Source organism: Dermacentor andersoni, chromosome 3 (assembly GCF_023375885.2).
Source record: "Dermacentor andersoni chromosome 3, qqDerAnde1_hic_scaffold, whole genome shotgun sequence".
In the NCBI taxonomy this organism is placed as follows: domain Eukaryota; kingdom Metazoa; phylum Arthropoda; class Arachnida; order Ixodida; family Ixodidae; genus Dermacentor; species Dermacentor andersoni.
Window position 1 is genome coordinate 120,704,862 of NC_092816.1, and position 27,953 is coordinate 120,732,814.

General features: G+C 44.3%; 1 protein-coding gene and 1 long non-coding RNA gene across 6 annotated transcripts in view; one reads left to right on the plus strand and one right to left on the minus strand.

Annotated features, from left to right (window-relative positions):
* Nucleotides 1-7,801, minus strand: part of LOC129386207 (uncharacterized) — a 51,565-nt gene extending 43,764 nt beyond the window's left edge. Inside the window, exon 1 of the long non-coding RNA XR_011893438.1 lies at nt 7,718-7,801. This is a non-coding gene — a long non-coding RNA (uncharacterized lncRNA). The remainder of the gene's footprint in view (nt 1-7,717) is intronic.
* The window catches only part of Rabex-5 (Rabaptin-5-associated exchange factor for Rab5), a 42,751-nt gene continuing 21,720 nt past the window's right edge, over nt 6,923-27,953 (plus strand). Inside the window, exons 1-2 of one of the 5 annotated variants that reach the window (XM_050185645.3) lie at nt 6,923-7,055; nt 11,050-11,304. In XM_050185645.3, the coding sequence (XP_050041602.1) occupies nt 11,114-11,304 (191 nt within the window). In that variant the 5' untranslated portion in view covers nt 6,923-7,055; nt 11,050-11,113. The other 4 variants (XM_050185638.2, XM_050185653.3, XM_055074681.2 and 1 more) reach the window with 4 other exon arrangements.

Sequence of the window (27,953 nt, forward strand, 5' to 3'; positions counted from 1 at the left end):
AAAACTTTGAAAGGTCATCAAGAAACAGTCCTGCTGTGGACTGAAAAGAAAGTTTGTCTGACTTTTTGACAGACTCTTTTACAGCAACTTAAAGTTCAGGTTGAGGAACGCAGTAAAATAAATCCTCAACATCCACAGAGAAAGTGTAGCCGACACGGTGGTTATTCTTGAGAAAGTTTGTAACTTCTTGGGATTTTTGTTGTCATGAAGGGATCGTTCACTTTTATCGACTTAAGCTTGCATAGTAGAAAGCGGCTGACACACTGCTGCCAGGATCCGTTCTCACTAATAATGGTCATAAAAGGAATGCCAGGTTTGCGAGTATTCAAGGAGTTACCTCTGCAATTGGAGATATCATTGACTAATTTTGTTAGGTTTAACTCTTTATAGAAGTTCAATAACCTGGTTTCTACACGCACATCGCTTTTTTCTCACTCGCACAAAGTTCTTCTCAACAGCTTGCAAGGCTTTTTCTTTGTACATGCCCGCGTGCATGGCGACGAAGCCACCGTCTTTGTCCGCTTGTAAAAGAGAGAACAAAAATTATGGGGTTGTACGTGCCAAACCACTTTCTGATTATGAGACATGCCATAGTAGAACTCTCCGGAAATTTTGCCCACCTGGGGTTCTTTAACGTGCACCTATATACAAGTACACGCGTGTTTGCGCATTTCGCCTCCATAGAAATGCGGCCGCTGTGGCCGGGATTCGATCCCGCGATCTCGTGCTCAGCAGCCCAACACCACAGCCACTGAGCAACCACGGCGGGTGTGAAAGAGAGAGCTGCTCTTCCTTGAAATACGCGACAATCCCGTCTAACACACCTCTGAAGGTACGACTGGCCGTGTTGGGAACAAACTTTGCGATGCTACGTTCCCTCGTCGTCGTGTCCTCCTTTCACCGTGCGTGCGTCCTTTTAGCGCTACCTTCAGTTTCAAAGAAAACACTTCGTCCGTAGGACATAGCCAAATAATAAATATTCAAGGGGCATTTAGTTGTCCCTATGTGGAGGAATGCGAAAGCATTGCGGCCACATCAACAGAAGCGCGGCGACGTCGAGTGGCGCCACTGACTGAGTCACGTGAGTGGAGCGGCCACGTCAGCATAAGCGCCGCAACTGCACCAACGATGTTCGTCACAAGGTGCGCACAACGCAAGGTCGTGGATTCGACTCCCACCAAAGGTCGGGTTTCGAGTGTCTTAATTGACTCTAACTTAATTCACTGTACCCCAATTGCCTTCGCCTTAACACCAAAGGTCATGGGTTCGACTCCAACCTAAGGTCGTGGGCTCGAGTGCTTTAATTAACTTAATTTACTTCACTGTAACACCAAGGGTCGTGAGTTCGACTCCCACCTAAGGTCTTTTTGAGTGTCTTAACTAATTCTATCATAATTAACTGTGCTGTCATTACCTTCGTCTTCATTCACATCGAAGGTCGAGGGTTCGCAGCCTTTTTGGACCATGGTGTGGTAACGCCACCAACGCCGGAGTGTCAACCTCATGAGCCACATAAATGTTTTCGCATTAATAAGTTTCGGCGCACAAATAGGACATCCGCCGAACGTCCATTTTCGAATATCCCACGTCCCAAGGATACGCCACGTCGGAGCTGCAGGGTGGGGCCTTCCGTCCCTTTTCCACTCCATTCCGGAGAGCGGAAATCTTCGTAAATTCTACTCCTTTTATTTAGCTCCTCGGAACCGGGAGAGTTGGACCATATTTTCATTCCTGAAGTGGCTGAGCTGGTCCGTTCCTCCATTTCCAGTCGATAAACGTATTCTCTATAATTGTTCCCTACTTGCGCTTGCGTGCCTAGCGAGAAGAGGAACATTTTTGACGTCTAACAACGTAACGAAAAAATTTGCTTACTGTTTTTTTCCCACAGTAGCAAACGATTTGTGCCGTCTCATCTCTTCAGGCCGCTGTTGCCGGTAATCTCGTTTATTAAACGTTCTAGCAGAGCAAAGCACAAAATAATTTTACGCCGTGTCCTCCGTAGTCACCCGGCAAGCAAAATTAAGGGGATAGTCTTTAAAGAGAATGCTGCTGTCGTAGTAAATGAGTTCACAGCCGCAGGGATCGCTTAAGTCTGCTGCATTTTTTTTTGTACCCCACACATTTGCTGGCATATTAACGGGAACTAGTGTTTTGCTCCCGCAGGGAGCAGAGTTGAGCGTAATTTTTCCGGCGCCGCTCGCACCGCTATTCGCCGAGCGCTATCACGTGGTGGAAATGACGTCAAATGTTCAACTGCACCGCTGCGAAGCCAACTTTACGGGCCCGACGCCGACTCGTCGTTTCCGTCAGTGCCATCGACATTACAGTCAGCGGACCGTCGAGCCAATTGGTCGAGCGTGGGTTGCATTCATCGGCTCCGGGCTGTATTTACGGGCATTCGACGATATAAAATCAAGGACCTTGTTGAACTGATACGAAACACATCATAGTGACACTTGTATACCAGTATGACGGGGTGCAGCGTACCAAAGCGCACAAACTGCACGGAAAGTGGCAAAGCTTTTTACGCGGTGCCGTGCGAGCAGACAGACGTGCGCCGGCGACTATACACGGTGTTTTAGCTAACACTTCCAAATTTTTTAGAAGTTGCCTGTGGCAGATAGCTCAATCCTAGTTGATGAGCGGGTCTACTTGAAGCGGCGGACACTACTTGCGAACAAAATTGAAATGCAAAAATCGACTAACTAAGGAGAATTCGCTAATTAACTTTTTAGCTAATTATCTTATGACCCATATTGCAATTTACAAATTCTAGCAGTGGACTTCGCTAGGCGGATCCACTTGGAACGAATTCTCAGGACGACACCAGTTTCGAGACGTAAATTCCTGAACTTTGCATTGGCGTTCCAGTTACTTGTGTGCTTCAGTGCATGAAACGACGTTTTGTTAACAAATTAACTGGAACGCGCAATGCATTTCTCCGCAAAGTTCGGGAATTTATATCTCGAAACTGCTGTCATCTTGAAAATTCGTTCCAAGTGGATCCGCCTTGTAAGCTCCACGGCTAGAATTTGTAAACTGCAATATGGGCCATAATGTGACTTAATTATTTAGAACTTAATTAGTGAATTTTTAATACTTAACCTATTTTGCACCTCAATTTTTGGGGGCAAGTATTGTCCGCCGCTTCGAGTAGACCAGCTCATCAACGAGAATTGTGATAACTGCCACAGGCAACTTTTAAAGATTTTTGGAAGTGTTCGCTGAAACACTCCGTATGTGGCTACTGCGTATGGACGGATACCGGCTGGCTCCGAAAGGGACCAGGATATGCGAGGTGCGTTCGCCTCGTACTAAAACAACATTTGTCTCAAGTAACACCCCTGTGAACGCTCAGATGTGTTCGCCTGGCACGAGAGGTTGTTGTACGATTTTTGGCGTATATGTGCAGACAAAGAATGAACGACACGTCTGTGACGCGCTGCACATGTACGCCAAGAATGTTAACTTACCAACCCGCCCAATTCGCTGTGCTGCTTGTACGATTGTTCTGACTCTGCGGGTCTCGAACAGCGTGTTCAAAACAGAGTAAATACTAGCGCATACGATCTGCCCGTTGCACCCTGGTCTTTCTCTCTTCTGTTTTTTTATTTTATTTTTTGTCGGCGTTCTAATTTTCATGTAACGTCGATGTGCTAGTGTTCATTTTTTTTTTTTTTTTGTAGTAAGCGACAAGCTCGTCCGCTCGCACTTATGAGACAGCTGTGATAGCTTCAGCATTTACCGCCTGCAATATATTTAATTGTTAGAACGGCCTTAGTCGACATGAGGAATGTAAAATTCTGCATGTATGCTTGTCGAGCGCTGTGTTATAGTTAATTGACCCGAGTGGTATGAGTGCGTCAAGAAAAATGTGTTCTCACATTACAGTCTGCAATGCGTGAATAATTACTTTGCAAGTTCGCCATTGTGATGTGATCAGTGCAATAAAAATCGCCTCTTGTTACGGTTAATAGCATGTTCCGCTTCCAGATGCTTTGAATTCTGGCCCCCAAGGCTCCAATTAATCTGGCCCCGCTGCCGGCGGCCATTAGTCAACCATTCCCTTAATTGTACGAAGTAAATTTGATCTATAAGCTGCCGTATCTTGAATCGTTTTCCACTTGCATATTTGCTGCTACGAAGCAGCTGTATAGTATGCGGTATGAATATATCATAAAAAATAAGCTTTGCATAGAGTGCGTGCATGTGAACCTTTGAAATACGTTTAAATCTACGTGTCTGCGCCGCATGTATCGAAAACATGCAGCCGCTGTGAACGACGGTTAATGATAAATGACGCTCAGTTAACGGTCGCTGACATAATTGCATGCACGATAGTTCGCCTGGCAACGATCATTAGTCGGCTTTTTGGCAACCAAAATGCGCTCACATAATTGTCCACCTTACGTGCGTGAAGTTTTCTTTCAACATCCTTTAAAAAATTTCTTGCCTGGCCAGCCTCGGCGAGAAAACTTCATGCTGAAAAACATTGCACCGTGTTTTGTTGAAAAGTAATGCGCGTTTGCACGCGAGCTTTTGCGCTGTTGGAGCCGCGGGCATAGTCGGGATATTATTTCGGGGGGTCCTGATATGTACGTTCGTGTGTGTGTTTATATATGCACATATGCAAACAAAATTTCGGGCGGTTGCAACCGTACCTCGCTCCGGCTGCGCCATTGGTTCGAGCTGTATTAGCTGTATTTGAGCTGTATTAGCTGTTCGAGCTGTATTCGAGCTGTATTAAAAGGTGCCACCTTGCTCAGCACTTGCGCAAAATTGCCGCATGTAGCTCGCGACGAGCAGACGAAAAAGCAAATGGAACACCGTGCGGCATTTGCCTCCTGCGCGCGTGAGGAGTGGCTTCACTGCATAGCTGTATATGCAGTGATAGCTGTATATGCAGTCCTGTATATGCTCCCTGCGGAGGCATATATACAGGAACGCTAACGGGAGCCATTTTCCAGCACACCTCTCTGACCGGCCGTTTCGCGTCTGCTGGCCGTTTTTGTCCTGCATCCCTTTGTCGTAGGTCATGCATACTCTTGGAAAATTAAATAGTTCTTGACAACGTAACTCCTTAACTAAATGTTAGGAAGTTTGCTAATACTTAGGAGCCAGCTAGCTTAATTCCAACTGAAAGTAAGGAGTTAGCTGTACCTAAAAGTTGCTGTCTTTTAAATTCATTTCAACGGTTGTAACGAAGAAAGGTTTCCGGATTATCAGGAGTGTAGAATGTGAGGCCGTGTCATTTTATAATTATCGCGGCTGTGATAGTCACCTAGCTATAGGTGTAGATACTGATAGAGCCGTATGGAGTAAAAATTGGGGAATGTAAACGACTGGCCAAATCTTGCATGTTTAGTTTAATTGGCAAATTTACCAGTTTTGTAGTCTCGCTAAATTCAACATTTAGAGCTCTGTGACTATGTGTCATTCCATTCCAACTCCATGCCAGAATCTCGGGAATTTTTATTCCATTCTCATTCCATCTGCCTGACTGGTGCCAACATTCTATTCCCATTCCATTCCGGGTGTTTGAAAATGTAGAATGATTACGGACTTGCCATTCCGCAATTTAGTCATTTCAAAGGATCTCGTAAATTCGAATTACAACGCGAAGCCATCGTTTCTGCTGCTCGCTTGTGCGTCGTGCTTTGCGAATTTTCTGACGCAATTTACTTTGAAAACTTCAGTTAGTTCGGCATATAGTGGGTGCATGAGCTCGAGATGTCAAAGCTTTAGGTTATTATTTGAACATATCAGAACGCTCGTTTCTCTTTCTCGGAGGCTGGAAGACCGAACCTTTAGGAGACCGACCAATTCGCATGCTGATTCCACATCCCAACCATGTTCATTATAGCGCCTCTTTCGGAGCTTTTTGTTTAGGAGGTTGCTTGGAAGTCCACCGGACGTCTCCATTGGGATGTGGGATTTCTGAAGTTTTTTTGGAACGTCCATGGGACTTCTTGTGTCGTCTGGGTAAGCTAGTTGTGCTTGGCGGAAAGCCTAGAAGTGTACTACACTTTACATGCGTGCGCGTGTAACGTGTGCATGCAATGTGTCGGTTCTTGATGCGTGGGAGCTTTGTCAGCTTCGTTTATCACACAACTGTCGAACGTAATGGCATTATAGCAAACGTTACGCAATAGGCCTTGACATGTCCGTAAAAGGAGCGCGCATGTCCCCATGATATATCGCTCGTGGACATGCAAGAAATGTCCGCAACTCACAGTAGGGACGCCCGCAGGACGTATTCCACGCATCCCGAGGATATTCATGTTCTGCCAGTGGATTGCCATAGGATATCCACTAAAGTTCATTTCATGCAGTCATTGGATATACAGGGTGTCCCAGCTAACTTTAGCCAGAGTTTTAAAATATGCAAATGCCACGTAGTTGGACAGAGCAAAGCTAATGTTGCTTGCCGTTGCTTGGAGATACCCAAACTATATTTTTCATTCCGCCTATAATTAGATAGTCTTAATTAATCAACTTCTCAAATATTATAATTAGATGAAAAGTGTCAATGAGAAAATTGTAGAGCGACATGAAAAACTCCCGATACAGCCTTTTGTTCCTCAAAACGTGCTATATAAAGTATTTTTCCGAGCGTGAATGCACGCAAATGCACCCAAAATTGCCGCGCGACTGGCCGCTCGAGGCGTTCCTACACAGAAGATGACTACAGGCGAAACCAGTTAGCGGCGTTTTTACGGCGAAATTTTAACAATAAACAAAAGGCAGCATGGGCTCTTGAAAATTAACTGTTTTGTTGTCATGCCCTTCAAATACTGACGTGAACGACAGCAGGATCACGTACTGGTTACCTAGGGGAGAAAAATGGAAAAAAGCCGCTACTGGCAACAGGAGTTGAGTGGATTCTTTTCTCTGCAGCCGGCCAACTAAAGCGAGGCCGAGTCAATCCGATCCAAATGAGTAATCTGCCGTATCTGCCGTCTTACATTCTTCTGAAGTTCGTTATCTCTTAATTGGAACCGATTTGCTGTCCTGCAGCGATGGCCGTCGGCGTCGTCTCTGTCACTGCTTAACAGGTAACCGTTCCAAAACTGTCTAGTTCCACGTTTAAAGCGTCACTTCGTTCTAAAGCGCCCTAAAGCGCCGGGTCGGTACACGTTCGGCAACGTTTCGTTGGTTGCGTTCCGAAACTGAGCTTTTCTGCGAAGTACCGGCTTGCCCCGATGATCTTTGTACGCCCACAATTGCCTTTCACGCTGCGATGTATATCACGAAGCCTGCAAGAGGCGTGACGGTGTTACACGCAGCTTTGCCAGAACATATCGATTGCGCGGCGCATCGGCGTTTTGAGGGCCACCCGAGCGATCGCGATCGAGGTATTTGCCAGGAAGCTGTCGTCGTTCGGACCGTCGTGCGCGTTTCCTCAACCGCGCTCAACGACGACAAATAACAGGTGCGCCCCAGCAGCACGATAGATGCGTCTTTGGCAGCGCCGGTTGCGAACGTTAGCTGGAACCTACCCCCCTCACTGCCGCGCTTGACAACTGCTGTTGCTTTAAAGGGCATGCGGCGTATGCATATGTATACTTCCTTTAGACGTGTTCTAGGTGTACGGGCTTCGCCCTCGTATGTATTACGCTAACATCTTCGACAGATGTTGCGTCAGATTAGTTTGATTCTGCCCGCGCGTCCTGCTGGTCGTCGCACTGCCGGCAGTTGCAGATCGCTTGCACTGTACCTTGTTGGGCGTGGTTCGCGGACGAGCCGCGACTCGCACCGGCGAACGCGCAGCAGCATTTCTGACGCTTCTGCGTCGTTGCCGTTGTAATGCGGCGCTGCGTCGTGCCGAGCGCACCTGGGTTGCGGGGCGGGAGCGCCCCGAGCTGCCTCGGAATCGTGTCCTTGGGTCGCGCCACGTGAGGAGCTGGCCGCGCCGTGCACGCGGGGGAAGCCCTTCGTCACGAGCTTGGCCCGCCGAGGAAATTGCGTGGCTTCCGCCTTCGGTACATGAGCTGCCAGCGGCTGTCTCACCCGGCCGCGCAGTTATCGGCCCCGCGATAAGACACACGCCGCGCTCGGAAAAGGAGGAGGAAGAGTATAAGTTGCCGCCGCGCGAGAGCCTTCTTCGACGCTGTCAGCAGTTTTCACGCGAAAGTTTGACAGTGCAGCTGCCGGAGGCTTTCCCGCGGTCTTGTTTACGTCTCGCAGAGCGCGCCGTTGTCTCCCGGTCTGGCCCGCGCTCTGTCCGTCATCAAGCAGCTTCTGCACAGCGCAGGACGCGAGGTGTTTCTTCTGGGACGGTGTTGCGAGAACGTGGATTCGCTCGTATCGGGATCGCGCGCATGCATTGGCATACGAGTCTGTCTCTGCATTTCGACTTCCTTCCGCGCTGGATGCGTTTCAAGGCTGCCGGTTCCTCGAAGCCGCGTGCGACTTGACGGCCGGGGAAGCCCCTTTGTCACGAGTCTGCTTCTCAGGATGTTGCGTGGCCTTGCTTCCGGCATTCTGTGCTTCCTCTTTGTCACAGTTGATTATACAATCGGCTCGTAGAAGGAAGGGAGTACAGAGAATCAAGGGATGGGGGCTGGACTGTCTGTCGGTTCGCCCTTTTAAGACCTCGAGGTTAGTCTTTCGGTTCAGTCGTTGCATATCCTCTTGTCGATCGAGACGCCGCTTGTTGGGCATCCTGCGTGTGGAACACATTCTACTACAGACCAAGTCTTTTAGGTATGGTTTGGATGGTATTATGTTGGAAAGCTTATCACATGTATCTTGGATATATCAGGAGCAGACATATTGCAATTATGATCTCATATGTTAGCTCACCAATATATGTGAGCACTCTTTTCAAATTTGCATTTATGCAAGAACTTCTTGTATACCACTCTGTGCACAACTCTGATCAGAAAGGCTTGTGTCAGGCTGCATCGTGCGGGTTATTCGCTTTGGATCAAACAGACTTAGCTTTCTAAACCTAGCAGTTCATTTACAGAGGCACCTCAGAGTTACTGCTTTAGTTTCACTGCTCGTTTTGGTGCATCCCAAGTTGGTAAATTCAGTGAACTCCCTGCTAGCGCTAGAAATAACATTGTTTTACGTCCCATTGCATTCAGCTTTGCTGTTGTCAAAAGCAAATGGATGGCATAAGCATCCCAAATAATAACTTAGCCTGACTCCGTTTCCTTTATTTACAATATTTTCATAGAATGAATCATTTAATGCACACAAAAGAATGCAGAAGTCCAGTATGCAGTCATGTTAGGGCTCCATAAAATAAAGCATAAAATAATCTTGCTGTTATGCTATTCTCAGTTTTATGTCAGTGTTTCTGCACGATAAATGTGGTGTGAAAGTCCTTGCCAATCTCTTGTTAAGAGCACCATTGCTCATAGTGGCGGACTTCACATCTAGGAATGTTGTGTAAATGTTTTCATGGATAGAATTTCGTTTGTTTTCTGTGACTAAAAAAGATATGACCAACCTGTGCACTATCATACGACCACTGTGCCTACTGTCACTGTCTGCAAGTTTTGTCCGTGTGTGCATGGGCATGTGCGCAGCCTTTGTGGCCATTTTAATCCTAGCACATCTGGTGCCACATTTCTTTTTATTTATTTATTTAATCTGCACTTTTTCTCCAACACTTCTGGCCCTTGGAGAATTTCTTTGGGATGAGCCTTGCGACAGAAGCACAACTAGGAAGTAGATCCCTAACGGAATAACAACCACTGATCAAAATACTTGATTGCTTGACATCTTCAATTGCACAGCATAAGTTTTATTCCCTTAAAAGTCTTGGAATTAAAAAAAAAAGAAACTTGTGAGCTTCTGCCTGTTTTCTTCAGCCATTTATTTCTGCAATTCCTTCCAGAAATAATAGGCAAAATTATGAGAGTTGTTTTATCTCTTATTTTTGCTCAGGATATCCTCTCCTTGGGAAAAAAAGCGTTCTGCTTAGAGTGTATATAACTTTCAATATGTTTGAATAAGTAGTGTACAGTATATTAAAGGACTTGTATCAGGGTTGAAACTCAGCTGTGCAACTTTAAATCACTTGGTAAGCATAGTTCTTTTTCTAAGCATACAAAGTTTAGCCTCTAGCATACACTGTAGCCTCGACGAGTAGGTTGTCTCACGGTATAGTTAGGAACATTGATGATCGGTATAGCCCACTCTAGGCAGTTAAGATGGTTAAGCAGCAGGTTGTTTGGTTGTTAGGTTTACACTGACCATCTTTTTACCATATGTGGCCTTGTACTGTTCATTTGCTTGATGCAGTTGTATGCCAGTAAGGCCAAAAAGTTATTTTTGCTGGCACATGCATCCTTGCTTTGTGCAACCAGCTTTCACTACTATTTGTAAAATTGTAAGGAAAGGGAACATTGTAATACTGTAAGAACGAATTGGTTGGTATGTGAAAGAGTCCCCACATATCTCTAGTCCCATTTGGCTTATAAGAAGTGTAGGAGCACTGTGTGAATCAATGAATGAATAAGTGTAGCATTTATTTGGAGGAGTGGCACTATGGCCTGGTTAAGGCACAGGGAGAAGGGCGGGGAACAATGCTTCTCTGTGCATCAGGAGAAGTTGATGTTTGCAGTCTTGGTGGGTTCCCACAGTAGCACAGGTTGGCACCTTTATGCATCCAAAGGGAGCGTCCTGGCAGCACTCACATCAGTGAACTTGGTCTTAATTTTTGGGTACCAGGAGAGTTTCGCAGCAGATATTTGATATGCAGGACGGTGCCGTATATATTTAGGCAGGTTATATTTCTGTCTTTACCACGTTGTACCATATTGCGCGGCATATTTCTCCCCTTGTATGCCACTCACCACTCTTTGATGCCATGGTTCAGTTCCAAGCCTAAGCTGGCCTTGGGTGCACACAATCTGGTATGCATTCGGATAGCTTAGCTTGTGAAGGGAGCTGGCTATGTGGTGACTGTGCAAGTTCTTTTTTTTTTTTTTCTTGCTTGGATTCCACAGTTTATGCCTTGCTTTCTTGGAGTTCAGGGGTAGGGGACACAAAGGTACATCAGTAAGCAGGGGTCTGCTCATTTGCTTTGCGCAGGACTGAGTGACACACAAATTTGAGCCTGGTCTGGTGGAGTGTGACCCCTACCCCGCGGACAGCGATGGCCGAGTCTAGGAAATTAGGCAGCCTGCTGCATGAGATGAACCGCGACCTCAAGTGTCGCAAAGGGTGCAGCTTCTACGGGAACCCTGAGTGGGATGGGTACTGCTCTCAGTGCTACAAGGAGCTCCGGGCAGCCCAGGCAGCAGCAGCGGCCCCAGCCAGCCCTCTGGGAACCCAGCCAGCGAGACGGTGAGTGTGTGTGCGCTTCGTCGACACTTAAAAAAGTGGCTAAATGAGTTTAGCATAATTCACCGAATAGCCTCTGTATATCCACCATGCAGTCCTTACAACCTTTACCAAATATTGCTGTACCTCACATTGCTTACTGTCCACATAATAAAATAAAATATAGGCAGATCCTGCGCATTGTGGAAATATATGTGAATTGCCGCACAATTCACATAGCGAAGTGTGCGAATGTTTCAGTTGGTGCATAGGTCACTTCCACTGCTGGTTCTTGGCTAAGACCATCGGATGCAGACTGACACATTTGCTCTAAGTACCCAGTTTCGTACAGCATGATTGGGATGTGAACCTCCCCAATATCATGTGTAGCAGAACACATAACATCATCTCAAGTGAAATGCATGACACATCAGCTCCATGAGAATGAGGAAATACCCATGCACGTACAGGGCACTGGGTACTGCACTAGGCGCATCATCTGCGGTGTGCAAGAGAGAACAGGGCTGAGACCACTTGATGTCACTCGCAAACTCCTACCTACAAGTGGTTTTTCGGATGCAGCACGGAGGCTGCATTTGAGAAAACGCATCATGTTTCCTGGAATACAAAGCACAATACATCACCCTTGACAGACTGAGGAAACATTCATACACACAGCACACCACCTAATTAGGTGCAGCACCTGCTGGGCGCTGCGTGTGAACTGAGTCACACGGACTCCAAAAATGCTGGCTGCCACGAGGAAAATGTGGTGGAAACTTGTGCAATCTCAATTTTATAAGTTACTTGTTGCTGTGCGACATGATAACATGCAAAACGTCTCGTAGCGCTAGCTTGCACAAGAGAAAGACTAATGAGGTTGTTATTTTATCTAGTTATGCTTATGTAGTAATGGCTAGAGCATTGGGTTGCTCAATTGGAGGACCCATGTTTAAGATCATCCATCAAAAAATTAAATTAAAGAAGTTTATAATATTGAGACTGGAAATGGGTCTACTCGACGGGACGTAGGAAAATAACCTGGGGATCTGTCCAAATGATGCTTTGTATTTAAAGGGACACTAAAGCGAAACAATAAATAATTTGAGACTAATAAAGTATTGTTTGAGAACCCTACAGGCAGTCATTTCAAAATAATAGTTTGATTATTAGAATAGAAAATGAAGGTCGTAGTATCAGTATATGAATTTCGCACCGAAACCCTGACGCTGGTACGTCAGTGTGACATCAGAGATTCCAAAGTATGTTTTCGCATTTGCACTGCGTTGGCTGAGTAAAGGTTCCCGAAACTTGCAATGTTTATTATTTGGCTCCTTTAGAACACAATGCAGTCAATCTGTACCGCTATATAATTAAGTAGGCCCTAGAAGATGCCATCAATATCGATGGCGTCACAGCAACCAGGTGTGGGAACTTCAAGGAGGCGTCGCCACCCGTCTTTCGTTCTTGCGCTTTTTCTGGTTTACCAAGCATCTTATCGTGGTAAGAGCGGTGTTTTTGGTGTCATAGAAAGGTAATTTCCCGATTCAGAAGAAATTATTTTTCTCTTTAGTGTCCCCTTAAAGGGTTCCTGCTCTCTGTGATACTAGCAACACGTCCTTTTGGTATATGGCATTGGGTGGGCTGGCATTGAGATGGTACCCAATGGATGCTAGATGTCCCAGCATTTCACACTCTGATTGGTCAGCCTAGCGATTTAATGGGTGTTAACCAAGTGCATTCATCTATATTTGTCTAGTGAATAATGGATAAAAGAAAAAGAAAGTAACTGAATTTTTTCATGTGTAGCATCAGTTTTGCTCTTTGGGCCTAGCAGACCTCATGGTATCTGCTTTTTTTTAGTGAAAGCAATATGATTTACACTAAATCGATGCTTCCTCACTGAACAATTTATACCTGCTTGCAGTGTACGTAGCTATCCATTGTTAAAGTCAGTCTTGGTAAAGCCAGTGAACACCAAGTATGGTTGCTCTTAGTATGCTTCGTCATTCACAGTGAACCAGTAGATGGTGCCATCAGGCTTTTTTGCTTCCATGTGTTCTTTAGTAGAAATGTGTGGGTCATAAATTCGTGGAGCATATTTCAGGGGCAGCTACCCATAAAAGTACGTCTGTACAGCTTATTCAATTCACTATTCAATTCAAAGGCCGAATTGAGTAGGCTAATACTGGATTCCTTATTTGAAACCTAAGAGTATTTGCGTACTTTTAACAGTTATACATACCAGAGAGAGAGAGAGATATATATATATAACTTTATTCAAAGTGCTTGCTGGGGTCAAGGGAGGTGGGGGGCCGGGAGACTAGCCCCACCGGAGCCTCCCTTAGACATTGAGCCTTGGCGGCAGAGTCCAGCCAGACAAACCAGATTTGATCCACCAAGCATTTACTGAGCAGCATGGCATCCTACTGCTTAGGCATGGTGATTCTGAATGTAGGATTGATGGTGTGTGGTGCTGCGGGGCACGCCCAGATAATGTAGTCGAGATCTGTGCATGGCGCGGGGCATGTTTTGCAACTCGGTGTGGAGGCATCAGAATAAATGGGATGATACACAGACGGTGTAACAAAGGTGCGCTTCTGTAAGAGCCGCCACATGGTCAATGGATGCTTGTTGAGAGACTTGTCGGGAGGGGGATATCTGAGGAGGACTTTACGGTAGTATGTGAGGATTTCGCCATAGGTGATCATACACTCTTATGCGTGGCTGCGTCAGGAGGCTATGGCCTCGTGATCAGGGGCTTGCGGATGGTAAGGCCACCCAGAAAGCTGCTGGCCCGAAGGGGAGTGATGGGCCCAGTGGACGCTTGCTCTGGCGGCGTCACGCGCAGCTTCATTTCCGGTAAGACCTGCGTGGCTCGGGGCCCAGATCATGTGAATGCTGCAGTGGCGGGAGGGGTGTGTGCTGGTGGGAATGCTTGGGACGAGATGAGTCCTCTGGTATAGTTACATAGGGCCGTTTTGAAATCAGTGATGATGCATGATGTAGTAGTCGATGCATAGGGGAGAGCTGTAGAAGCCTCTTTGCCTTCTTCAGGATGAATGCTGTGTATGGAGCTGATTATCGTAATATCCAGTTTCGAGCCTGTGACCATGGCCGAGTGGCTCGGGTAGTCCACTGTGTCGACATAAGCCATGTGCAGAGCGCGCTCGTACCTATTGCCAAGTTGCCGAGTCCTTGCAGTGCAACTATTGTAGTCGGGATGCATGTTCTTCGAGACAGGTGGAATCTGGAAAGTGTTGCGTATGTCCGGCGGTGTGGGGAGCTTGACTCCAGCCTGCGTGAGATAAGGGATGCTCAGCTTACTGAGGACTTGGCATCCTGTTGCGGTGTGGAAGAGGCGTTCGTAGTGTGTTAGGTGCTGAGCCTCGATGAGCTCGTCGAGAGTATTATGGAGCCCCAACTCAGCCAGCTTTACATTGGCGGTGTTGGGTGGAAGGTGGAGCGCTTGTGTGTATGCTTTCTTGATGATGAAATCAATCATGTTTCTCAGCATGTGAGATGCATAAGAAGGGCGGAACATATATGATGCGATTGATGATGAAGGCCAGGACTAGCTGAAGAATGTTGTCCTCTTTCATACCAGTATGTCAGGTAGTGATATCTAAAATAAGCCGGCCTACTTGTGCAGCATGGTTGCTAAAATGGCGTAGAGTTGCAGTATACTTGCGGTTTTGCTGTATGCGGAGCCCGAGGACTCAGAGGATTGAAATGCGAGGGATAGGCGCACCGTGCGCTTGCCAGGTCAATAGATGGAGACTCAAGTATGAGGAGTTTGGATTTAGCCGGAGAGCAGGAACGACCGCATGGTTCAATGTATGCTATCACTCTATCGATGGCTGCTTGTAGGGTTGTTTGAATTTTGCCATCACTACCTCCTGCGGTCCAAAGCGTGGTGTTGTCCGCATAGAAACTGTGATGGAGGTGTGGATTGGCAGAGAGACGTTCCGGGTGTCTGACGAGGGCAATGTTGAAGAGCATGGATGAGAATACTGACCCTTGCTGACCCTAGGGAGATGATGTTCGATTCGAGCCCCCCCGATGGTTATAATGGCTGTACTAGATAGGACATCTGTAATATAGCGGTATGTGTTGCGGCCAACATGCAAATGTGATAGCACCTCCAACATGACACTGTCAATATGGTGCTTCAATCTACATGCCATGAAGAGGTCTCAGAATCAGAAATGCTAATGAAAATAATTCTCACATGCATCTTGGGATGCTTATAATAGGATATGGGCTCGAAAATGTGTTAATTTCTACCAAACACGCAAATGTTTGTTTGCTGTGACATAAATGAGTCATCATATTTAGACTCTACTTTAGGGCATTTCAATGTAACGAAATAGAGTGCCAAGTTTTAAAACTTTATTATTTTAACCATCTTATGGCACTGAAGAAAGTACTCTCAGTGCCAAAAGGTTATGGAGTGTGGGTTTTCCAAAAAAAAGAAAGGTGCAATTCTGCAAATCTTGGATGTACAGTGTATGATTCGTAGCTGCAGTCTAGACCAAAGCATTGTTGTACGTTTTGTATGCCCATTGCTGCTCTACTCTCACTGCCGCTTATCCAAACTGCAAGAAAATTCAACCGTTTCACGGTGCTTTGACACTATGACCTTCTGGGCCTAATGGCATGTGCCAACAACTGCAGCTTATTCATTCTATAACTATCCATTTAACAGCCTTGTCATGGCTCAAGGTCATAAATACTTAGAGCATCTTTTTCAGACATGCATTGTGATAACTTGGCAGTTGTTAGCGACCCTCTCTGGGAGCTTTGACATAGTATGCATTATTGAGTTAACCTCGGCAGTCCGCGCACTGCAGCCACTCGGGTGAATGAACTAGGAAAGCTGACTGATGGCAAGGTGGAGCCGTGTCTAGTACCTGCTTTCTGTATTATTCGTTGGATCCCTGTGCCCGCAGGATGTTGCCAATAAAGTTTCATTCTATATTGATGCTCAAATGTCAAATGCACTCACCCTTAATTCCTGCAGTGTTGCACTGTCATATAAAGTCACACACTTGCTGTAGGCTGCTTCTCAAAAATCTTTGTTATGCTGCTCTTTGAATAAAACTACTTGCCGAAGAACGGCATCTGCAGTTATACAGCATTCTTAAGCTTCAACAAAATTAGTGAACCAGATATTTACTAAGAAAACTAAGCTCAATGTAAGAAATTTTACCCAGGAAGAGTCAAGTGAAATTTCATCTAAAAAGCAATAATCTCCATACTTAATTGAAAGAGTGCAAAAATATAGAAACATGGACAAGTGCTGTGCTGTTTTCCGTCTCGTTTGTCTCTCTTTCTTTCTTTTTTCTGTTTGAATTTATTAAGTCTATAGCTTCTTTCTTAGAGTACATGGGCAAGATTAAATCAGAAACTGAGGGTCTCATTGTTTAGGCGAGTAACTGTTGTTCTACAATGCTGACATAAGATGCTCAAATTAAAGAAAACTTCACAAAAGCTAACTTTTTTGCTGTCGTTGCTTACATGAAAGGTCTGGTAACTATGGGATAAAATTATGCATTTATATTTGTATCTCTGTTTATAAAAAGAAAATGAGAGTTTGAAAAGGAACAGGCAATGCTGTGCTTATTACTGCATCCCATATCGTTTCTGCAACCTTTTTCTTACCATGGTGCATACAAGAAGGAAAAATAATTCTGGAGTGGAGATGGTGCCCTGAAATTGAAGCCGGCTGCCGCCACATTATCAAGGGAATCGATTAACGTTAGGATGTGGCAGAGTGGAGGAAGCATTTTCTTTTTGCTTTTGGCGGTTTTGAAACGGCCAATTATGCCATGCAGATGATTCTTGATGTGTCTGCCTGTGTCACTTGTTTTAGGATCAAGATTGAACGTCTTGACAACTTGTTACGGGAGATCGCGATATGACGACTAAGCCAGTGGCAACATTCTAGCCGGAAACAACAAGCTTTTATTTTTCAATCGCTCCAGAATTTATTATCACAGAGCAAGAGCAGCTGTACTGCCACTATTCTCTGCCTAGTTCAGTACGCTTTTAACGATGAAGTAAGGGAAAGCGCTGGCTTCACCTCTGTTGGTAAGAATCTGCGGGAGTTTGCACTCCAGAATTTTTCGTAAAACCTCCCTGGGTGCATATTTATTCGTGCTTGAATTCGTTGACTTGCATAGTTCTTAGACCTATGCAGTTAGTTGCACCTTCCCTCTTCTGCCTTACTTTCGACGGATGATGGCATCACAGACACAGCTCGGGGCCTCATTTTCATGGGCAGCTGGTATCATAATTATATGCCCTACTCGCTCCGTAGGAGTGTCATGAGACTTCATAAATACCATTTCATGGGGACCATTTCTTTGCCAAAAGTACCGGTAGCGCATTGTCTTTATTAGTTGTTTTGTGCAGTCATTCATAATTTATCCTGCTGTGTATATTGTGAATCAGGAGCAACATGAATCATGAGCTCTGTTTGACTCACACTTTATACGTGTTTTCCTTATTTGTGTAGTGACGCATGAAAGATCCTGATGTGCAGAGCACTGCATAATGCATGTTTGTGCATTCTTAACATTTGACGCGCATGAGTAGCCTAAGAAAGAAAAATAGCTTTAAGGTACCAAGTGACAGTCAGACTTCTAATCTCTGAAATCTCGAGCTGGTGGTTTAACTGGGGTACCAGGATAATGGAAAACATAAATGCAGGCAGAAACCACTCTGCACTTGACAGAAAAATGTTAGTGTCACCAATATGAAACTTTGTTGTAACAGTGCAAAAAAAAAGACTATGTAAACTCATAAGTGTCATAGTCATGCCAGAGGTTTCAGGGGATCCATAAAAAATACATAAGGAAGATTACGATTGCTGTCGGGGAGCCTGTATCTGCGGAAGTTCCACCATCGCATTGAAAGACAGGTACGCTGACAAAGCTGGGAAATAAACTGATGATGAAAGCGCAGTGTGTGTGGTGCCTGTAGCATTGCCACGGCGTTATCAGCAGCAGTAAGAACATATGTAAGTTCCCCTGCATGATGAAGTTGTGTGTCAGCCAGTTCCATTTTGCAGCTACGAATTTCATTTCATTACACCACCTAATTCTCTGCCATCTTTGACTATGTCACTTTACCTTATTGCGCCCATTCCTTTACTCTAATAGACCACCAATTATCTGCTTCTACACATTACTCGACCAACCGATCTCTGCTTCTTCTTTTTCTTCTTCTTGATCTCAACTGGGATGTCAGCTACCCACATTTGTCCTTTAATACAGCACTCGGTGGTAATGGGACGGATGACACTTGCATACGTTACGATAAGTGAACAGAGCGAAAGTGGGCTGTGCGACCAGTTCAGCAGTACACTTTCAACATACAAAACCCCATTGCCATCAGCAACATGCCATCAGAATTGTAGCAGGGACACCTTACTGCTCCAGCTGCTGCCATTCTGCTGTCAAGCATAGGGTCACATGTTCAATACCTGGCGGCCACATTGCAGTGGGGCAGAATGCAACAAAAAAAATTACTTAGTTACAACCACCATGGGAAGCGAATAGACATAGAAGACAGCAAAAGCATGCAGGATGTTAACTCTTTTTAAGTTAAATTGCCACAGGTGAGAGCCAAACCCACATCTTCTGCATTATATGTGCAATGCTCTTCCATTGAGCCACTGCCAGTGGCCATCCTCCCGTACAGTTATCTTGGGTATTTGTGTATTTGTGTATGTGTACTACACATCTAGCCCTGGGAGTGTTAGCCATCACCACCCACAGCCGTGGCATTACATGTGGAACACCCTTTATGTCTTATTTCCAATTTCTATATTCCTACGTTTCAATTAAAGGAACAGTTATATTACTCTATGCTTTCCTTGTCTTCATTGCCTGTTGGCTTCATGTGCTTGTAACTAACCAAAAAAAATGTTGCCACCACTCAGTTCCCCTTATTCTTCCAATTACTTGTATAACTACGAACACTCATGTTTTTGTAATGTTGTGGTGTCAGCATTGATTTGCGTGCTGCCAGCTACAATAAAAAAAAACTTTACTACTTGCTTTAACACCTTTTTGTACATTCTTTTTCTTCTTTGGTGAGAGCTCCTATAATAGTGAGGGCGTCCATTTCTCACTGTCATAGTTTTTAACTTGCCCTCATAATGTCACTTGCATTTGTAACATGCCTCTTCCATCACTACAGCCCTTGTCTTGCCAGCTTAGGCATGTTGCGATTCATGTATTCGCTACCGTCAGCAAAAGCGAAATGATTCTATTGTAATTTGACATTGCTACGTTGACATGCCTTCCCAAATCTATCGCATTTTAGCAAATGCAGAGGTTGGCTGATGCAGTTGCATTCCTAGTGCTTCTTCTTTCACTGTAGTATTATTCCAGAACACGTACATGTTAGCAGCAGTCTATGAACATTATTTGTTCTCTCTACAATGCACAGGCATCATCTGCAGCTCGTATTGCTCAAGCACGGTTCTCTTCACATCCTGTTTTGCTGAACCTATGCGCATGCAGTCAAGGTTAACATAAAAAGAAACAGAAACAACTTTATGGATGAAAGCAACTGCTGCGCCGGTGATGAGCCTAGAAAGTGTGTAAACTGTGGAATCCGGACTGTGAACCATTTGTTGTTTCGATCAGCAAGCCAGTGACCTTAGATACATGTTTTCGTTTCTTGTCATTTCCTGTTCAATGGCTCTCAGGGGTTGGGTCACAGTGGCCGGCTGTTAATAAATTAACAAATTCTGCACCCTGCGAGTTTGGAAAGTAAGGGTGGGTTGATAGCATTTGACCAACGTGGTTTTTTTTTTAGCCATCTTTCTCTGCTTTGCCAGGTCCCTGCCTAAACACAGACACAACAGCAAACATAGGTGTAGCACCACAATTAGCTGGGCCTTGGAACCCGTAAAATGTAAGCCAGAAAAGGGGCTAGTGTCTGAGGTTGACCACCTGCGCCAACGCAGAGCACCGTTTCCTTAAATCTGCTGCCTAATTTCCCGTGCGGTGTTTCATAAATGTGCAGCTGTGGAAAGAATTCGGAGCAATCCTGTCGTATGGGAACATATCCTTCTCTTCCCCATCATTGCTAATACAGTTAAGCCTTGCTCTGATGAAGGTGGTAGAATCTGCAATTTGCTTCGTGGTATCGAAATGTTGTTACATTGAAATTCAACCTTTTATGCAAATAAGTACAGTCGCCGATAGACCTTTCTTACACAGGAGGGCCCGTGAAATTTTCCGAATTATCAGGCAATCAGAAAAATCAGATTTGAATGAGAAAAAAAATAATTTTGTTGAGTGTGAGAGTCAAGGACGAAAGATACGGTTTCATGCCGCATCGATGGTACGAAGCAAAGCCCGCCATGCATTTGCGTCCATTCCGCCCTTGCAGCTGATAGCGTTGCCTGCAGTGGGACGCACCATCATGAAAAGGGCCAGCAGTGGGGAGGGAATGCTTAGTCTGCCTCTCGCTTCAGTGTCTCCGCAACTCAAGATTGCACGACCTCCAGCACGAAGCACTCGGGAAGACAGCACACACGCTGCCACGCCATCTCAGCATGCCCACTCTTAGCACACGCAACAGATTACATCTAAAACAGGGTGCGCGGGCTGTGTATGCTCTCAGCCATGCTTACAGTCATGTGCAACCACAGCCACGCTAAAAAAGATGCACGCCAATCACACCCCTCTCCCGCTTGCACACACTTGATCGCGTTCTGGCAAGCTCACTCCCCTCCCCCCTTTCACTTTGCTCGCACGGGAACACTGCGCCCAAGCCTCCATCCTTCTCTGCTCACACTCGCATGCCTTCACTTACACCCAATGCAGACACCGTGCTGGGTGCGATAGGATCCTATCGCACTTGGACTTTCTACGGAACATGAAGCTGCTACGCTTTGGCAGTCGCTTGTAGTTCAACCATCTGCATCTGTAGAAGTTTCCATTGTCTCGTTATTCCTTCGCGGTCATAGTCAAATTTTGGCACTCGCAGTGGTTGCTTAGTGGCTTTGGTGTTGTGCTGCTAAGCACGAGGTCTTATTTCAGCCACGGCGGCCGTATTTCGATGAGGGCAAAATTCAAGAACACCTGCGTACTTAGATTTAAGTGCTTGATTTAAGTGATTTAAGTGATTTTTGACCCATGTGGTCAAAATTAATCCGGAGTTCCTCACTAAATCGTGCCTCATAATCAGATTGTGATTTTGGCACGTAGAACCCCATAATTTTTTTAGAAATTTCATTATGTTGCAGTTGGGTATAAACACACTTTGTTATATTGAGGTTCTAAATACATGGTCTTCTATGAAAAAGAAATTTAAAAAAGTTAAATACTTTGTTACATCAATAATTTTCTTTAATTACAGTAGTGTAGATCACTGTGACACTTGTCACTTTCTGAATAGGGTGGAAGTTGTTAGTCACTGTTTTCAGAGCAGGGTGTTAGCTCTGTTGCTTCTGTCTCTTCGTGTTCATTAGATAAAAGGAGCAGTTCTGAAGTGCTTTTTCCTTTCTTCTTTTTCATCTCTCTTCCTCCTTCATGCATGTTTTTTTGTCAGTCAACATCATTTTATTTTATGAAACCAATACAAAAAAACATGATTGGACCCATAGCCAACTCGGCTAGTGAAAGGTCCAAATACAAGATATTCTCTAACGAAATGGCAGACATTCAAACTACATGTACAAAAAGATGTGAGATACTACAATAATGGTATTGCAAATATGTAGAGTGCATACATATTCTGAAAAACAACAAAAAATAGGTTTATGAATATACAAAACCAAACACAAACATATTTAGTCCCACAGTTCTGGACAGACAAGAAAAATGTTTTTCAATAAGGCCGAAAAATTATGTTTGTGTTTTATGTCATTGGGAATCTCATTCCATACTTATTCCAACACATATATGTTCCTATTCCAATGCAGAAGAAATAGCCATCAACGAAGTTGATGGCTAATTCTTCTGTATTGCTTTACGAGAGATATATGCTGTGGACGTAAGCAACTGACCTTGTCATGCCTAACACTAGGTTATTTCTGTGGTCATGGTTTGTTATGCATAAATTAATAATTGCATGTTGGAGATGGGGGTAGGTAAGAAAACCATATAGGCAGTTGTAAGTTGCAAGGCATAAGCTTTGTTGCATCAGGCTCTTCCCTGCGAATTCAGTATTGCACCCTTTGTGCCCTGAACTTCAAAAACAATGCATGATAGATGAGACTATTTTTAATGTAAAACATGCCTTTCACCGCATGTATCCTAACTTGCAGTGATTCGTTGTGAACAGTGCAAAGCTTCAGTAGCTGCTTTATACATGGCGCGTAGAAAAATACTTTTGTGCTGCAGTGGCTGTGGCCTTCCCTGTTACTCCATTTGAAGAAAGCCACGCTCCAGATCGATTTGCTTTTCATGGTGACAGATGTGCTCTTTGTCCCAACTCCAACTCACGCAGCTTAGTTGTCTTTCTTTTCTTCTTCTTCCGCTTCTTCTTCTTCTTCTTCTTCTGGTTCTGTTTTTTTTTTTCTTGTTAAAGTTAAATGTTGGTACAACATGCCCTCAAAAGCCTTAGTCCAAAGTCATTGGGCATTATCCCATTTTTTTCATGCCTTGCAGTAGCTTTACCTATTTCGGTACTTTTTTTTTTTAATGAATGCTGTCTACATGACAGCATACGAAATACTGATTGCAACCTTATTAAGTTGGCTAGAATGAGGACGGTGTAACAATGCAAGTGCTAAAAACATGGTAGGCCATTTACTGCCCTCTTACGTTTGATATGAGAATTTACGCTTCCATTTCTTTTCATTAGTCAAGTGCTTGCAACCTGTATGGCCTCTTCAGCACTTTCACATATCTTTCTGCTCTTTCTCTCCCTCACCTCCCAGCACACTATCTCTGTGTTTGAGTGAAAGTGTCATCTGCATTGCCTGCTTAGCTTCAATCCTGTGGACACATGTGCACTTTCAGAGTGTCTTGGGAGAGGCTCTGACAAAAGGTGTGTAACAGCTGCCATCGTAGTGACGCAACAGCTGTGACCAAAGTCGTCCTAGCAACAGCATGTTACAAGCGCTCGTCTCCTCCCTTTCTGTTTTCATTCTTTATTTCTCATCTTTCTTTTTTCCTCTCTCTCTCTCTCACTTCTGCGACGCAGCTGTTGCTTTCCGTGCGTAAAGCATTCGAGCACAGTTGGGGGTCGGTCTCGGGATCGGTGGGTTTCGCAGCAGCAGCGGAGAAGCGACGTGATTTCAGCGTAAAAAGGCTGCCGCGGCGCAGCCTGCGTTGTTGCAGCTTCCGGCATTGTTGTGGAGTATTTAGATAGCTAGTGCCAGCAGGCATGCCGATAGACGGATGAGAGACGCGAGTGTGTGAGGTTGTGCCGTCGTTGTCTAGGTTATCCGATGCGTGGGGCTTTGAGGAGCCTTGTCTCTCTTGTTGTGCTTGACGGTGATGCCAAGCTGGCGTCGGTCGGACTAGTTGAAGAAAAGGCGGACGACCGGGGAGGCTACTTGCTGCCTTCGTGGTGAGTGCTTTCTCAGCTCGAGTAGCTGCTGTGCCTTCAAAATAAAGGAAATAATTTCGCTAAGATTCCAGTACTTCATTGCCATCACAGTACGAGAATCCAGTTGCGAGAATATGAGTGCTTGTTGAAACATCTGAAAGCAACACCAGCAAGAGAAATAGTTAGGCTAAGCCAGCCATTTCTTCTCATATTTTTGCAAAAGCTGTTTTTGTGCGCACTTTTTTAATGACTGTGACAAAAATAATTGTGTAGGTGTTAACATCCAGAAGCTATGCACTTGGCTGTCAGTGATGTGATTGGAGGGCTACATGTTAATTTTGACCACCTGGGTTTAATATGCACGCAAAGCACTAACCGAGCATACTCTAGGCAGTGCTAAACAAACAAACAAAAAAAAAGGTTGTTATGGATAATGCACTTGATTACAACACTTTCTTCATTTGATTATCTGACTAAACCTTTTCTTTTTTTTTTTTTTATTGTCAACCTGTGAATACTTGCAATGGTGAGGGCGTAAACACAATTATATGTATTTAACAGTGGCTCATATTGTGCACCCTCATTTATTCCAATAGGAACTTCACAAAATAATCTGGTTATCGTATTCCTTGTGCGCATGTTCTTATGCACAGAATCGTCAAAATATAGACTCATAGTCTCGTGCTTTCCTTTCTTATTATTCTGTAGTCGTAGGTCTATTGTGCTATCGTTCTGTAAAGGGAAGGAAGATACAGCTTTCTTGCATACTTCTCCAGTCTCTGGATGTTATTCTCATTGTTTTTTTTTGTTTTTTGTTTTTTTTGTAAGAGAGCTTTCTGACTCGTAGATTTTCTGCAATTTTGTTTTATCATTTATGCAACGTAGGTCACAGACTTTCTGCAAGGATGTACACATTTTGTTTTGTGAATTGTTTTGCGGTCTTTAATAAACTGAGGTGTACTAAAAAAAAATACAGAGTGCTTCTTAACCTCTGCTCATTCCTCATTCTTTTAACAAAGATCGAGGAATCTAGCTAGGTACTAAAATAATATAGGGGATCTGCATAACTTTCACCAGCCACACATAATAGACGCGAACTACTAGTGTGTGCCGCAGGGCTACACTGGTGACTCGTTAGTGGTTATACGAGCGCTGCCTCACTTTTTGCTTCTATATGTGCACATATTCTGGGTAGATGTGAATAGAAATTCCAGTTGTGAGACAGCGCTCGTGTCGTGCCCTTCTTTCTTTGTCTCTTGTCCTAGCACTAAGTTTCATTTTAGCCATGAATGCAATCCAACCAGTCCAATTTTACAGTCTGAATTAGTATTTTACATTGACATCAAGGTGTTCTGAGTCGCCTACAAATTCACAAGCATGCACCTCTTTCACAACGTTTGGGGTGGGTCACTGCACTAGTACTACTTCTGCGGCAATGTCTGCACGGCACATCTGTTTCTTTCACTTGTCTTCTATCACATCATCACTCGCCTAAAGGGCTCCTAAACAACATCTGACATTTTGTTACACATTCCAAACAAATGTACATATTGTGCAGAGAATGTCATGAGCTTCTTTCTCCTCTGGCGAATTCGGCAATGCTACGTGCCACAGGAATGCCACAAATTGAATAATGAAATCCTGTACTTGTTTCCTGGCGTTTCCAGTGCCTCCTTCGCATATCGTGATATGAACAAGGTGCAGGCAAAGCCACCAAGGGTAAAAGCTGTAGATTGGTCAGTCGCCGAGTAACGAAAATGCCAACACGACAAGAGCCGATTGTGTGTTCCAAGAATGAAGGGGGCTTGCCCATTGTGTGCCACTGAACCTTTTATGAAGCTTTCACTCAATCAGCTTCATGCGGAGGGTGATTAGAAGCGGACAGTGGAGGAGCCTTTCTTCTGGCATGCTGACGTGACCAGCAACTTTCGCTCCACTGCATACAATTTGGTGAACGTATGTGGCAAGGGAGAGAGAGCACAAGTGGGGAGGGTAGCAAAGTACAGGGAGAAACAACGGCGACTGCAAACTCGTTCATCAAACTGCTGTAACTTTGCTATTACTGCACCATTTCGAAAAATTCTTGCGGGCATGTTTTAACATTAGACTCGTACACATCAGCCACCATGCAACTAATTTTCAAGCTCGGGGTGGTTTAGGGGCCGTTTAAGATTGTTCTAATACAAACCCCAACTCCTGCTGCGTGAGCCATTGCTGCTTTCAGCAGTTGTCCTTTGTCAATCTTGTGCAGGTGGCTGGAGTATCAATTTTCAGAGTGGAAGATCTTTGATACCAGTTGCAACACTTTCCTTGAACTTCTATATCTTTTTTATGTTGTCATCATAACGACATGATGATGATGACGATAATTTCCTCTTGGAATGCAAACACCTTGTTGTAGACGGGACATGGCTGGATAGGTTTTGCTTGAAGCAAAGCATTAGCAACAGTTCGCTCTAAAAGAATGTGTCAGATTGAATTTTTTTTTATATGAGCTCAGGGTAATTTTTCTTCAGAATAGTGTAGACAGTATCGCTTCCAAAAATGTATTTTATCTCTCTTTTTGATGGCTAGGACTGGCTGGAATCTATGCTGAAATTACATAATGTTAGAGCAGCAAACAGATAGATTTATCACATACACACACTTGTTTGGAAAACATAAAAGGCTTTCCTTCCATTAACGAAAACAAGCTAAAATTGACAGAGAAACGTACAACAGTTTGTTTAAAACAGTATAAAACATGATTTTAAAGGAATTGGAGGAACGTACACTGAGAGAACAAACATAAATATGCACCTCATTGCATTTTAGCTGAGCAATAATGGAGCATCGTAACATTGTTGAAATAACAATAAAAAAATGAGAGAAACCGTTCCACAAGACTAAGTCAGGATTAGTCATCTGTCTTTTCCCACACACACTTTAAACACTCCCCGCAATACCAATTGAGCACCACTTATAGACAATTTCCATAGATATTATTTCTTGCCGTTGTGCTCACAGCTCGAGGACAGTGGCACATATAACATTGACGAAATTGAGGCGTGCAGTGTGTTTTGCCTTTGTGTGAGCATTTGATGCTACATCGTACTTTCTTTATTTTTGCTTTCTTTAAATAATTAGTAGCAGAGCATAATTGGCAGAGTTGTTGCACTATGGTGCAGTAATAATCACTGTGCTTTTGGCAGGAACATCAAAGGCAGGAGGCAAGCTTTCTCAAACTTGTTTCAGGGACCATGTCTTGTCCTTCCATGCAAAATGAAATGAGTTGTCATGGGCAGTCAGTTATGCAGTACAGTCTTCTAGAGTTCTTAACTGGGCACTGTTACTCATCTGTCACAAAAGTACTTTGGTGCTGCATAGAATGCCCGTGCTCACCTAGCAGCGGCTGGTGCAGACGTGATTTCGTTCATAAGCACAAGGTCTGTGGTTCGATTCTTAGCCACAGTGGCTCCTTTTTCATGGGAGTGGAACGTAAGATGCACATGTACCATACACAGATAAAATTTGTTTGACTTACAGTATTAATAAATAATGATTCTACAGTAGCAAAAAAAAAAAGCACTTACTGCAAGAAGAGGCTTGGAAAGCCAGAAGGGATTTAAGAACGAAAAATGGGTGCCCCCGCCTTGAAGTTCCAGCACGATCTCATAGTGATGTCATGGAATTAGATGCCGTCTGATTGGGCATGGTAAATGTTTTATCACTAGAGGTAGATTACATTCTGTTTTAGATGAGCCAAAGAAACTGAAATGAGCAAGCTATCTGCCATGATGGCCCAAGTGCAAAAAATTTCTTAAAAATAATTTGATCTCTTTCGCGTCGCACTGATGTACTGACGTTGGGGATTTCAGTGCGAGATTGAACAAATGGAACTTTGACCTTCATTCTCTCGTGTAATAATAAAACTCTTACCTTGAAGTTAACAAGTTATTATTATTACCTTGTTAACAGCAACAATTCAAGTTAACAAGTTATTATTGTTACCTTGAAGTTAACAAGTTAAGGTATTAAAAGCTAACTTATTAGTCAAAACTGATTTAGTGTTTCCCTTTAGTGTCGTTTTCAAGAGTGCCCCAGATGGTCAGTGTTAATCTGCAGTCTTAATGAGAATGGAGTTTTTATGCACCTGTGGTCTCCTAATTTTG